We start from the raw sequence: 14,977 nt of genomic DNA, 5'->3' as shown, positions 1-14,977 counted from the left end.
CAAAGTTGATCGGGCCACATGTATCGAAGCGTTGTCTTGTTGAAATTTCCAATTCAATCCAGCACATTCGTAACCATATGCAGGGAAAAGAGGGCCAATTATCTGCTGATACTGTTCTGAGCTCATTCTGGAGGAAATGAATATTAACGGCACCTTTTTTAGGTAACCAATGGCTCCCCACATCATTACTAAACCACCGCCAGATTGACGTTTACTTAAAATCCATGGTTCAGTACGTAAATCGTGCCTATAATAGGCAAAACCAACTGGTCCATCCAGATTGAACTTTTTTTCATCCGAAAAAATAATTTTACGCCATAGAATGTGATCATTAGCGAACTTCAAACGATCGTCAATATTGGCCGGCGACAACTATTGATTTGCGCTTCATTTTTGTGTACTTTAGGTGTTTACAAGCACTTTAAATCTGCTGAACACGTCGAACACCAACCGATACATTGTTTTCATTTTTCAATTGCCGGGCAGATTTGAAATTATTGGCAGCATTTCGAATTAATAGCCGTTTTTCAGCAGCAGAAACCACTGTTTGCCGACCAGTTTTTTAGTTTTGGCCGTAATTTTCACGATTTCGAAGGAAACTTCGCACATCTTTTTCACTTCTATTTATTTTTTTTCCTATCTGACGGTTTGACATGTGCAGAAAATCTTTTAATGTCACATCAACACATATCACATCAACACATATCATAAAAATGTAAACAACAGTGCACTGTTTGTTAGAAGCAAAACAGTGACTGCGTCTATCCTTATTTCGCACTTTTTGAGTACAAAATTTCGAAAAACTTGAAACAATTAAATTCTTAAATTTTTTTTGATAAATCTTTTTGTGATGTGTGCAGAAATAGTTGCTAAATAAATTGACAAAGAAAGCTATGCTTTTTAAATAAGATTTTTGGAAAAATGTTATTGCGTCTATCCTTTTCTTCGCGGAGTGTATATATATATAAGTACAAAACACTTCGTTCGAAGTTCTCACTGTGACGCAATATTGTAAATCTGGAAATGTTCTGATATAAATTTTCAGTGACGCGTTCGTTCATATACGCATACAAAATGTTAATATTGCGTCGCCTCTTTCACCACAAAAAATATATGAAAATAAATCCAACATTAAGCTCGAGCTATGCATAAAGCGGTTGCTATTTCATAGGCGCTATTTAATTCGTGTGCTAACACCGAGTTGGAATATCATAGCCTACTATTCTTTGTACATTTGAATGTGAGTACGAGCGAGATGTAGAAAATAACGCACAACATGCACAAATAGCAGCCTCTGTATCCATAGATAAATGCATAAAACATTAAGAAACACTGAAACAATCGTTTATAGATCGAATATTGTGCTGTTAAGCGTGTTCAGATTTTCGTATATTTTCTGTTCTAAGTATTAGACACTAGATTAGACATGTCTATCACTTTGGGTTAGAATTTTTGGGGCGACGCAATATTAACATTTTGTATGCGTATATGAACGAACGCGTCACTGAAAATTTATATCAGAACATTTCCAGATTTACAATATTGCGTCACAGTGAGAACTTCGAACGAAGTGTTTTGTACTTATATCAATATTTTTTTAGTAATTTATGACGAAATTCTAACGCTAAGTGTGTTGAGACCTGATTTTATCATAAAATAAATGTCATATTCAGTTTTCTCGTACCAAAAAACCCCCAAATACCAATTTCCAAAAGAAAGGTTTCAAGCCGAAAAATCTCAAAAATTGAACTAATTTCTCAAAACGGTTGCCACCATTGAATTCCTCGGGTCCGAATTTTGTAAAATCAGTTGTCAAAATGAACAAAAAAAGTAAAAACCTAGTACATTACGGTGGATTACCAAGATATTAAAATATAGGTGGCCGCTTAAGTTCAAACTTTTTCCAATTTTCACCAAATAAAACAATGATGGTTTTTAAAAATGTGCATATCGGCTCAAAATTGAGTGCGCTTTCGATCTATGAGGAAAAAATCAAAGCAAGACATACATTTTTTCAAGATAAATGACGATTAACTTCGATTTTCATCGATTTTTCTCCATTTTTTGAGGTCTAGTCATTCTGATATAACCTTTTTCGCTGAATTTTTTTTCAAACTTTCTTTGTTGCTTCATCAAGATGACCTTAATGACTTTCCAATAAGCTAAGAATGACGTGATTCTGTTAAAGAACACCCCGTATATCTGTGATCAAAAATGGCCAAAAATTGAAAATTTGCCGAAAAAAAAAATTTCAACTTCGGAGTATTTTTAAAAAAAAAACGAATTTTCCCAGATATGACACATAGGCCAAATCATCACATATTTGGTCCCTAACAAACGCCTAGTTTTTTAATTTTTTCCTAGACGCATTTTTTTTTAAATTTGGATCACGTGAAAAAAGTCATGGTCATTTTTCGCCGAAAATGCCACATAACACGCCACCTGGCGGACATTTTTGAAAATTTTTCCATTCTGACTTCGGATCCGGAAAGGTGAGTCTTTTACCTTTCCAACGACGTATAAATCATTGTGGTACCTTACAGATGGCCAGAAAAATGTCCGATCGATGAAAAACTCAAAAACGGCCTCCCAAAAATATTCGACCCCAGACCAAAACCACTTACGCAACAAATTTTTTGAAACTGAGAAATTAGTTTGCTCAGTTTTCAGTCTACTTTCGAAAAAAAATAATTTCACACAATTTAAAAGAAACTACGGACAGACATACAAACACCTCAAACAGCCAATTTGAGGTTTTTGGCCTTTTTTTTGGCATATCTCGGCCACTTTTCAACCGATCGTGATGATATTTTTTTTTACATTATCTACGCGGTCCCTAGATTCCGAATATGACCAAAAAAAATTTCGAAAAAATCATTTCAGTGGTCAAAAATCGAGAAAAATGAATTTTCACCGATTTTTTCAAAATGCCACCTGGCGGCCAAATTTTGAAATTTTTTAATTTTTTTTGCGGATTCTTAATTTCGTGCCCGGACACTACTAAAATATGCAAAAACCCCTTTCCAAAAGTCAGCGGTATCGATTTTCATTTCTTTAACGTATATATAGAGTGACGCAAAATATACATACATATTTCATATGTATGTGGGTATTGCGTCACTTGGGGGACTGCCGTCCTCCGTGATACACAGTGTGTCGCAAAGAAACGTAAATGTGTCTTTTTTGCATTAATAATTGTTTTTTTATCATTAACTTATAGAGTTCCGGGAATAACGATTGCGACTGATATAATTTGTGGTTTTCCAACTGAAACTGAATCTGATTTCGAAGAGACGATGACATTGTGCGAAAAATATAAATTTCCCAGTTTATTTATTAACCAATTTTATCCTCGACCAGGAACACAAGCTGCACGAATGAAACGTATTCCCGCCAATTTGGTAAAAAACACATATATAATATACTTTATATATTATTAACTTTCTTATGCAATTATTTCGATTACATATTTCATAATTTCCGTTATTTGTACTCTATATGATTCAATGGTATTTCAATACGCAATATTGTCATTGTTTTGCTCATAAATACTTTCTCTTATAATTTTATTTTCCATTCTGTTCCATTACCTATTGATTAATTTCATATTTTTCCATTCTTTTCTTCTGATCATCCTCAGGTAAAAATACGCACCAAAAATTTGACAAATCTTTTCAACTCGTATGAACCATATACAGATCGTATAGGAAATGAATACACTGCTTTGGTTACAGATATTTCGCATGATAAAAAATATTACGTGGGTCATAATAAATTTTATGAACAAATTTTGCTACCAATGAAAGAAAATCTTTTGGGAAAGTCAGTGCGTGTGCGTATTGCGTCTGTTTCCAAATTCGCGATGGTTGGGGTTCTCCTGGACGATGAAGAAAAATGGGTAGCATGTTCCAAATCAGCTCTTGAATCAAACGAGACAAACGGTTCTGCCGCTACAAATTGGACTGCTGATGATAACAAAAATGCGGCATTTTTGTATGCTCTGATCGCACTATTTTTAGCACTAGTTTATCGATATGTAATAGAGTGTTTCCCATATCTGTAATTAAATAAATGGTATGTTTCAATTTAAAGAGCATAAAATTCTGTTTTAAATTGTAGCATTAATGTAAAGCATCGATTGATAATTGACACTTCCCGAAGCAAAAAACTCTTTAAAGCTAAAATTGTCTAATGTCTAAATATAGAATTAGTATTATTGATGTGAACCGAGCCTTATGACATTTGATGTTCATTTCATTGGTTTTCGAAATGTCATAAACGACGCTTATTTCATACCGAGAATACGTTTGGCGTTGTAAATACCAAGTCAACAAATCAATCTTACATTTTATTACGATATAAACTACAGTAGTGTAAATTCCAATTCAACGTTTCAATTATTCTACGATTTTGCTGATAATTCATATTATTTTCGATATACGTTAGGGTGTAGCAGAAATATGAAAAAATTGAAAAACAAATACGGCGAGGGTAATAACCTTGGCTATGGGATCCTCTGATCACGAATCGGTCATTTTTTTGCAAAAAAAATATAAACTGAGAAGTCACGGATCAACGGCGAAATATCAAAAATGGTAAAAATTTGGATTTTTTTTAAAAAAATTGAATTTTTTTGTAAGGCATAAAAATACACTATACTTTCAGTATTGTTTATTTTTATGCTTAAATCATCAGAACAGAACCCAAATAACACATTGCAAAAGAAAAAAATCCATGCAAAGTTAAAAAATGGTACCTTCACCATGAAGTGACAATTCATCGAATTCGTCCGAAAAATCTCAAAAATTCCAATTTTCAAATGATTCATTTCTGAACGTAAATTGTAGGTTCTGTGATCCGGAATGATCAACAATTGTCTGAAAATGATGTGTGCAATATTTAAGCTTTCTAACACAGCAGTAATTCATATCAGAAATTCATTTTCGGTACCAAGTGGTGACCTCATCGAAATATACGTATATATACAAAAAAGGTATGTATTTACGAATTTTAAACATCCATATTGCCGTGAAATATCCGATATGCCTGTATAATTCTTACAATTCGGTAGCACAATAATTTTGAAGACATTTTGTGGAGTTAAAAAAGTCTTTATAATGAATTTTCCAATTTTTTTGTGGAAAATTCAATTTTTTTGCATTTTAATCACAATTTTCAATTCTTTTCAATCAAAACGTCTGTATACGTACTGTTTATAAGGAATATACACTTTCAGGATGATAATGGGATTTAAGTGACACAATCATAACCAGTAAGGCGAATGCTGCAAGAGCTTTCAAGTTTTAGAGGTACAGGATCCCCTAGGGGCATTTTAGTATATGCAAATGCCATTTTATACGGAATGTATGAACATTTTCCTATTCATACATGAAATATACGAAGTAAAGTATATATCCATCCGCATCAAAATCTATGAAAATTCGTACATTTCATTCGCAACCATTCGCGAATGCCGCATACGTCTTGCGAGATGCGACAAACTGTCGTGTGACATTTGTACATACACATTGCTGTGTTCAGTTTGTCGTGGCAGTTTCAAACACAGTGTCATTGTTCTCAACTGAATTTGAAAAACTGTTGAAGAAAAAAATACAAGATTATTTGTTGAATATTATTTTAGAAGCCGTATGCGATTCGAAAAGTGAGATTTTAGAAATAAATTCAGATAATATAAATATAAAAGAAATTGAAAGTTACGTCAATGAAAATAAAAACCTTTCACAAGGCACCGTTTACAGTGATTATATTACGAGTGGCAAAGATTTATTTACCATTTTAGAAAAATTTCACTCAATATTACCAAAAAAATATCAATTCGGCTTGAATCTCTGTCACCTAATCTGTCACTTTGACTTTTTGAATGTAAAAATATGACTTTTCATATGCGCCATCAGCAAAATGTGTATGAAACATTCTACACCGTCCGCAAATTTGTATGAAACATCCGACACCATTCGCAAAATTTGTATGAAACATTCGCGACCATTCGTTTCCATTTGCAAAATATATGAAAAATTCTTTCGCATATGGAACATTCGTATAAGTCGGAATCCCCTAGAGGATCCCATTCCGTTCATTGATATGACAATGTGATCCACTCGGATAGTAAACTATACTGCACTTTGACTAAAGATCAGATGTTATTGATGCTGCAATGTCACAAATTGAGTAAAATACATGAAAAGTTCAGATGCGGAAGAGTTTTGGCCTACTTATTCTAGAAAGTGGCGAAAATATTATAATTTTTGTCATTTTTCTGTATTTTTTCTTTATTGTCTCCATTTGGTACCAAAAATGAATTTATGACATGGAATACTTTGCACACATTAATTTCCATGTTAATTTCATACAATTATTGATCATTCCGGATCAGGAAACCTTTAATATTCATAAATTTGTGTTCAGAAGTGAATAGTTTTGAATATCAGGATTTTTGTAAATGTTCAATGAAATGTTGTTCCATGGTGAAGGTATCCATTTTTGAATTTAAATGAATTTTTCTACTAGAATATGTTATTTGGGTCCTGCTCTGATGATTTAAGCATAAAAATAAGCAATATTGAAAGTATAGTGTATTTTTATGCCTTACACAAAAATTCAAAAAAATCAAAAAAATTCAAAAAAATCCAAATTTTTCCCATTTTTGATACTTCGCCGTTGAGCCGTGACATCTCAGTTTATATTTTTTTCGCAAAAAAACGCCTGATTCGTGATCAGGGGATCCCATAGCCAAGGTTATAACCCTCGCCGTTAAAATGTTTGAAAAATGCTACACCCTAATATACGTGCGTTTTGTATCGATTTGATCCGAATATTTCAACACTTGATGAATCGATTGATCCGCAGCTCAGACAGATTGTTGAATTGAAGTCACCAGTGTGAGTAAACTTAATAATTTTAATACCGTGAAAAATCGGTCGAAAAATTAACACCCATCAAAAATGTGTTTTCTGGGTGTTTTTGGGGCCAGGGAACACGAATCTACCGTTTTTTCGATGTCCAAATGTATGTGCGTACCCTGTACGCTGTACGCAAAAATTTGTTAACACGATAACTTTCAAAAAAGAAAAGTAATTCAAAATCTGACTTCACAGGATAATTGGGGGACATTAGATTCGGAGCGACTTTGGTTGATAGAAAGAAGTGTCATGTCTGGTGTGATGCCCATGGGCATCCATGGGAAAAATTTAATTTTTCTTCCAAAAGTGATATTTAATGTATACAGTATACACTCAAAAATGTGTATTGGGGGGTTTTTGGATACGAGAAAACCAAATATGACGTTATTTTTTCAATACAAATAGCTTTCGACACACTTTTCATACAAAAATTTAAAAAAATTAGATTTTTGTATGAAAGCCATGCCTGTATGATATCGTAATGAGCTGAAACTTTGGACAGGTTATTTTTATCACACAAAAATACCACTCTGAGAGTTTGAAGACATTTCAACGCATATTAGGGGTACCTCCCGAACAAAATTTTGGATTTTTCGCTCAAAAACGAAATTTTGTATGGGAAGTACCCTTAATATGCATTGCAATTTCTTCAAACTTTCAGAATGTTAACTTTTTGTGAAAAAAATAACCCATGCAAATTTTCACATGATTACGATATCATGTAGGCATGCCTGCGATACAAAAATTCCCATTTTTAGTAGTTTTTGTATGAAAACTGCTTTGAAAATTATTTTTATCGTAAAACTAATGTCAGATTACGTTTTCTCGTGAATTCTTTAAGTAAAATATTCGTAATAAATCCATGTTGTGGATCACAGTGCGGAAAAGTTCATCTTACGGATGTGTACGACATTTTATTGTATTATAAATAACGTAATGTGCCCAGTTACCGAACAGCACCCAGTTATCGGACATTTGCTTTGTATTTAAAAAAAAAAAAACGAATTTATACTCGAATATTCTTAAATTTATATATATAAAAAGAAAGCTCATAGTTTTTTCGATTAGATGGCATTAAAAGTTATTTTTTACATTACAAATGAATTTATACAAATTTTATCATTAACCATTGAATTTTTTCTGTCATTTGCGCTTAAAAACGAACGTCAGTCACATGAGTTGCTCTATGCAAGTTTGTAGAAAAATACTGGAAAAACTTCAGACGAATCCGTTCACGGACCTATAAGTTACAGCTCTTGAAAGAGACCAACCTCAAAATACACCTTATTTCAATATTTTATTACTTTATTCGGAAGGGAAGCAATTGAAAAACACGGAAGACCGCTGAAATGGCACTGTTTTACGTTCGTACATATTTTGCATGCGCCATTTCAGCGGTCTTCCGTGTTTTTCATACAAGCCTCCCTTGTAGATGGTAAAAATGGCGAAAAATGAAAAAAATAATTAAATTTTTTTTCTTCAATTCTCAAATACTACTCAACTTTCTGTATCACCTGGTGATATCAGAATGAAAATAATCGCGTTCCTTATCATCCAAATCACGATCTGGACTTTTTTCACTTTTGGAGTGCTACACGTATACCGAGTCTCCGAGAGTTTCATATAAACTTGCTATGTGATACCCATTGAACAGATTTTTCCTCAATTTTTCGAGAAGTAGTTTTTATTCTACCACATTCATTTAGTAGTAATTGAGAATCGAAGAAATTTTTTTTATTTATTTTCTCCATTTTTTGTGTTTTTTTAATTTATCATATTAAAATGAATCACATTTTTCTTTAAAAATAATCATGAAACAAAAATGTATGTACATTTGAATGGTTAAGAATAATAATGAAACTTAATTTTGGTTCAAACTGGAGTGTCCCGCAGAATTATTTCAAATGAAAGTGTCCCGAATATTTGTTTCAAACTAAAATGTCCCTACAAAAAAGATTCATGTAAATTTTCCTAAGTGCCATTTTCATTTGCAATAAATTTCACTTTTTTTTGAGTCCTATTCATAGAAATTTTTTCGGGGGACAGTTTGAGAAAAAGTTTTTTTTTTTGGACATTTCAATCATAATTTTATGTACTATATGTATGTGAACTGAGAAAAAATCTATTCAATAGGTATCACATAGCAAGTTTATATGAAACTCTCGGAGACTCGGTATAGAGCACTCAAACAGTGAAAAAAGTCCAGATCGTGATTTAGATGATATGGAATGCGATTTTTTTCATTCTGATTTCACCAGGTGATACAGAAAATTGAGTAATATTTGAGAATCGAAGAAAAAAAATTTAATTATTTTTTTCATTTTTCGCGATTTTTTATACCATCTATATGGGAAGCTTGTATGAAAAACACGGAAGACCGCTGAAATGACATTGTCGTACGTCAAGTTCTCCTAATTGATAAATCAAATAGTGGTGTTGCTCTGGTATCATAATATTTTATACTATTTGAAACATTAGTTGACTTTAAATCTCCGTGAATAATTTTGAAAATAAAAGACACTTGCGTCATCTTGCGTCTCTCCTCAAGAGTATTCCATTTCAGCTGGTAGATCTTCACACTTGTTCTTTTTTTGGTTGACAAAATTAAAGAATTTCCTTGGATCTTCGTCGATCAGTTGTTCCATCTGCAATTTGTACTCCCTATATGTTGATCGTGCATTTTGTTTGTAAAAGCGACGGGCATCGTTGTAATTCCTTCTATTTTTAGTTGAACTGTTTTTCTTCATTATTCGATGTAATTTGTTTACTTCGGTTTTTTGATTTTGTAATGATTTGCTAAACCATTTTAGATGTATCGAAGACTTTATTACTTTTTGATTGACGTTTGATGTAATGATAGTGTTGATTGTCGAATAAAATGATTCCAATGAAAGATGAATTTCAAATCACACATTGAGCATGTTGTTGCAAAGGCAAAATCACGATTTGCTTGGTTAAAATTCAACAGCACGGATTTTGTCGACCCATGGACTTTAAAACGCCTTTACTTTACATTTATATTACCGATTATTGAGTATGGATCTGAAATTTGGAATCCACACTACGACAATATGTGCAAAAGAATAGAGTCAATACAATAACAATTTTTGATATATGCTCTGAGGAGAATGGCCTGGAATGATTTTAGACTGCCAAAATACGAACACAGACTACTATTTCTGCAAATGATTACTCTTGAGGAGAGACGCAAGATGGCGCAAGTGTCTTTTATTTTCAAAATTATTCACGGAGATTTAAGGTCAACTTATGTTTCAAACAGTATTAATTATTATGATTCAGCACATGACACCAGAGCAACACCACTATTTGATTTACCAATAAGGAGAACTGATTACACAAAATATGAGCCAATAAATTATATGCTTACATCATTCAACGATTTTTATGCCAAAAAATTGCAAAACAGTGATAAAAGTATAATTGATTTAGAAATAAATTTATCAACAGTTAAACAAAGAATAGAAAATTATTTAAAGCAAAATAGATAAATACAAAATGTTTGTTATGGATTAGCAGTTGCAAAATTAATTTATGAGAATTATATTATTTACATGTAAGGAAAGAAGCAATAATTTTTCAGTTACACTCTCAAAAATGCTTGATAAAAATTGAATTATATTGTGTTATATTTATTTAATTATAATATTTTCAATAAACCACCAAGGCGAAGGAACGCTGTTCGGTGCAGTTATTATTATTATTAATTTGATGTCAAAAGATGGTCTATTCAAAATGTTGTCCCAATCCTTCTCAACAAACTGTTTGTTGATTTCATCGTATTCTGCATTCCGGAAATCATAGTAGAAACGATTGGACTTTGGTTGATGGTGAATATAATCATGTAGTTTTATTTCAAACGATGGATGATGAGACTTATAATTTAACAAGTGAACTTCGCTCATGACACACGTCATATCTTCTACATCATTCGTCCAAACCAGATCCAGCATATGACCATTTTGATCATTGTCTCATCAAAAAACCAAAACAAGTTTGGCAATTTAAAGTCTCCTGAAATGAGAAGCACATCGTCTGGCCTCAGTGATGCTGCAATTTCTCTGATTGCAGTCATATTGTCGAAATAATGTTTTTTCTATTGCACATGATTTTGACCCATACTTATTCTGCACCATAGGAATCTCCTGTACTCATAATTTGTGATTTTATCGCCTTATCAACTGCGATCAATACACCGCCACCATTGAATCTCTTTGTGGTTTGTTTTGCTTCAGTAATTGTTGTTCTGTCGCATCGATAAACGTTGAAATTTGGTGGAAAAACATCTTTTGAATTGATGTGTGCATTTAATCGAGTCTCACAAAGCTTGTAAATACCGAAATTCAAGGCCAAAATTTCTGCAAGAAATTCCGGCAATCTTGAACGTAATCCATTGACGTTTTGAGTTAATATTGTTGGTAATTGAAGTTGTTTTGTCCGTTCATAAATTGGCTGTATTGTGGATGGTGTATTTTTGGTGGATTGTGTATCAATGGTGGATGTAATTTTCCGATTTGAAAATTTATGAAACAACTGTAACATCTGCAATTTGGTTGATAATTGTGATGATTCATTTGTGCATTATGGTTCATATACAGTTGCTGGTACTGATACTCTCGCCGATGCATTGATCCCTCATTCATATCCTTGCCAAAGTTTAAATTGTTTCGTTGAAATTGGTTTATTCTTTGTTGTTCGTTTTTTGTGGATGTGTTACTGGTTTTGCTGGTTTTGTTTGTTTTCCTATTTTGCCACCATCTTTTCTGTCAACAAATTGCTTTGCGATGTACTCTGGCTGCTACACTTAATCTTTGATGATTCTGTCATAAATCGATTTCTTTAACGTGTTGATTTTGAAAGCAACGAACTTCTTGTTTTTTCCTTTGTATCGATTTATTGTCAGTTTCTCCACACTAAACAAATCCGGAACAACATTCGTCTTTTCCACAATTCTTGCAACTACGTCATCAACTGTTGTGTCTCTATCAAATTTGCTCACATAAATTGAATAGACGCTAACACTTTTGTTTGCTGCAATGTATGGTTTTGACGTTTCACCGGCATTCTCACGATCTTCACATTTATTGTTCAATGCATTTATAATTTTGTCGCCAATTATGTTTGCCATTTTTGTTATGTTCTCATCGTTGTTCTCATTGTTGTCTACGTTCTTTTTTAATTTTTCTGTGCACTTTTCACACGAGATACCTAACGGAGAATCGCTCTTAAACAAATATAGCTAATTTGCGATAGCTTGTGTGTTGTCCTTTGGAACTGTATATTTGCCGTCGGCCGTTTGTGTTTTCACGTCATATTTCATTAAAAAATCGTTAAATGCTGAATGTTTTTCTTTTATGCATTGAATATACACTTTTCCTGCACAAAATTTACACGTCAAGTATATTTCCGCATAATTTAGGGCACTGCATTTTTGTTCCATACAACAATGCATTTCACTTAATATTGTGTTTTTTTCCCTCGACTTTTTCAAAATATTTCACTTTTAAATTGGTTTTTGTTGCAAAACTTCAATTTATTTTTGTGCACCACACGTTTCTCTGCTGTTTTATGCAAAAACTTTTATTTTTGGTTGTTTTTTTCTACTTTCAAAACGTATTTTATTAAATTAATACGGTGCTCAGCAAAAAAAATTCGTCTGTCAAAGTCAGCTGTCAAAGCCCCCCAAACAAGTAACTGCAATATCAATTTTTGATTCGGTTTTACGGAAATAGTCGTGCTATTGTGCTACAGATGTCTCTCGAAACTCCGTTCAACAAATATAATTTTTCGCAAGTAATTTAATATAAAATGAAGTTAATTAGTCGTCGGTTGTCGGTTCTGTTTATTCTTCGTTTCGTTCGTTGTTGTGACCACATATTATCTGCTCGATTCTTTTGTTTGCCGTCACATTATTTGCATGTTTAAAGTCAAATCGAAAGATTAATTCGATCTAATTGCTTTTTTGTCTTTTGTCTATTTTTTTTCGTTTCGCAAAATACGGAAAAATCAAATGAGTGGTTTTTGTGGTGATTTGAAGATGTTTATTCTCAGATAAGAGCATCCCGTTTTTTTTGGTATTTATATTCTCTTTGTGTTTTTTTTTCTCAAGTTAATACCAAAACATCAAAGTGTTTTGAAATGGGTGATTTGCCAGAAAACTCATTACGAGTGAAGCGTATAACCAGAGCAAAAAAAGGCTTCGTCGAATGCCACGAAAGACATGGACTTGAAGATGGTGATTATATAACCTTTTTCCGGGTATAATGAATTCATTCAAAAGAGTTTATTTCAAATTGAATGATCTTGCACAAAAAATTTTCGTTGGAGTTTTTTCTTTTATCTTTTCAGGTCCGAGGTATGACCGGTTTAAATGGCCAGATTTTTAAAATAAAAATTCGTGATGCATATGAATTCTTCATTGGTAATACGGAAAAATTCAAAGGTAGATATGAAGGGGGTGGCGTGGTGTTTCGTCCGGTTCTAGTCTCTCCGGTAATTGCAATACATGTATAATTCATTCGTGTTAAACATTTCCTTTCGCTTGATAATTATATAATCAAAATTTCAAAAACTTTCAATATATTCACGCTTTTTTTATTCCTTTTCTCGGATACAGCCTAGAATATCATACGAAATGCGTCAGCAAAACAATGAAGATGCAGTGTGGAATTGGTGGAAAATGCAGTTTTTCAATTGGTCGAAAAGAACACTGCAATTGTTAAATAACAATTTTGCAATTTGGTACGCTTTTTCAGCCCTTTTTATTAGTGCGATTGCCTTTTACATAGCTAATACTCTTGAATGTTTTTTTTAGAGTGTAACTGAAAAATTATTGCTTCTCTCCTTGCATGTAAATAATATAATATTCATAAATTAATTTTGCAACTACTAATCCATAACAAACATTTTGTATTTATCTGTTTTTGATTATATTTGACAGGTTGCCTTGACAGGTTGCATTTTTTTTACCGAGCCAAATAAAATAGATAAAACGAATATTTAAAATAAAAAAACGAAAAGCACGGCAACAAAAACTATACACATCGCAAGAACAAAATACGCTGCATTCGAGGAAAGTGGAGAACAGCGGAAAAGTGTGAAAATTGTTGTAAAATCATTTAGTGAATCGTGTATGTGAGTGACTTGTGTTTTTGTGTAGCAAACATAACCTACACACAACCGGCATAACACTCACTACAAACAGCGACATCTGTTGCACGATAACACAACCATTTTCGTATTCGCTGAACAACAATGAACAAACATAACTGTAGTGGAAAAAAATGCAACGGCACTCGATTTTATGGCGATTTTGGATCGGGCAGCCGTTGGGATAATCGTCCGCAATTCCATCAAAATTCGGTCAACAGGTCTTTCCAAAGACTAAATTATGTGGACAACCGTCGAAAAATGCACAACACTTTGATAATTGCTGTTGCCAAAAATGTTTCGACGATTATGAGAGGAGATATGAGGATTTTCGTCAGGCTCGTCTCAACCATCGGCCACCGGCTCAGCGCTGGCAACGGTGGCGTTAACCATAAATAACAGCTCAAACTTATCTGCAAGTTTTTCATCGATGGATTTGAACATTAGTCACTCAGGTAATTTAAAAAATTACAGTATATGTTCTCCACAAGGGGAATTGAGTGCTACGCATAAATTTAATGATGAAAAATTTTCAACGCAGATAAATATACATTCACAAAATGTGAATGGTTTACGAACAAAAATTTCGGAGTTTGCGGCTGAGATAATGGTTTCGAAAATCGTCGATTTACATGATACGCGAAACTCATTTAAGTGATGCAATCAGTTCTGACGACGTTTTTCCACCAATGTACGAGGTCTATCGATGTGACCGTTCATCAATCACAGAAAAGGACCAAATACATAAAAAGGAGCACGGAGGTGGAGTTTTGATTGCAGTCAACAACAAACTGAAGTCAGTTTGCATCGGAACGGGAGACCATATCGGGCTCACTGTCAATGGTCCCCCAAATTATCCATTATCCAACATCCATTCATCCATGGATAGA

At 33.1% G+C, this 14,977-nt stretch overlaps 2 protein-coding genes across 8 annotated transcripts; both read left to right on the top strand.

Moving 5' to 3' along the window:
• Window positions 1-3,080: 3,080 nt before the first annotated feature.
• Window positions 3,081-4,074, top strand: LOC116351305 (threonylcarbamoyladenosine tRNA methylthiotransferase-like; the record flags this gene model as incomplete). Its single annotated transcript, XM_031783393.1, has 2 exons — window positions 3,081-3,401; window positions 3,641-4,074. Coding segments are annotated over 2 exons (744 nt in total), but the record flags the coding sequence as incomplete, so codon positions are not given.
• Window positions 4,075-4,273: 199 nt separating this feature from the next.
• On the top strand, window positions 4,274-14,971 carry LOC116351303 (ubiquitin-like modifier-activating enzyme 1). 7 transcript variants are annotated; one of them, XM_031783388.1, is made up of 7 exons: window positions 4,274-4,595; window positions 4,848-4,993; window positions 5,237-5,309; window positions 13,048-13,196; window positions 13,266-13,430; window positions 13,555-13,679; window positions 13,879-14,971. In XM_031783388.1, exons 3-7 carry the CDS (start codon window positions 5,282-5,284, stop codon window positions 13,886-13,888), a joined length of 477 nt encoding a protein of 158 aa, XP_031639248.1. In that variant the 5' UTR covers window positions 4,274-4,595; window positions 4,848-4,993; window positions 5,237-5,281; the 3' UTR covers window positions 13,889-14,971. The 7 variants fall into 7 exon arrangements, 5 of the variants coding, with proteins under 5 accessions (XP_031639248.1, XP_031639252.1, XP_031639249.1 ...); XM_031783389.1 differs by having other exon boundaries at window positions 4,300-4,373; window positions 4,447-4,595; window positions 4,848-5,309; XM_031783390.1 differs by having other exon boundaries at window positions 4,304-4,368; window positions 4,447-4,595; window positions 4,848-5,309.
• Window positions 14,972-14,977: the final 6 nt, after the last annotated feature.

The sequence above is a fragment of the Contarinia nasturtii genome, unplaced genomic scaffold, assembly GCF_009176525.2.
Source record: "Contarinia nasturtii isolate CC-2019 unplaced genomic scaffold, AAFC_CNas_1.1 Cnas_scaffold_5182, whole genome shotgun sequence".
Taxonomy (NCBI): domain Eukaryota; kingdom Metazoa; phylum Arthropoda; class Insecta; order Diptera; family Cecidomyiidae; genus Contarinia; species Contarinia nasturtii.
This window is presented reverse-complemented; position numbering and strand designations above follow the sequence as displayed.

What these genes read in the sequence shown, in the direction of transcription:
- LOC116351303 (XM_031783388.1), top strand. Translation starts at nt 5,282, where the DNA reads ATGCTGCAAGAGCTTTCAAGTTTTAGAG. An exon ending in ATTATATAACCTTTTTCCGG is followed by an intron (nt 13,197 to 13,265) that starts GTATAATGAATT and finishes TTTTCGTTGGAG; the next exon opens with TTTTTTCTTTTATCTTTTCA. An exon ending in GTCCGGTTCTAGTCTCTCCG is followed by an intron (nt 13,431 to 13,554) that starts GTAATTGCAATA and finishes TCTCGGATACAG; the next exon opens with CCTAGAATATCATACGAAAT.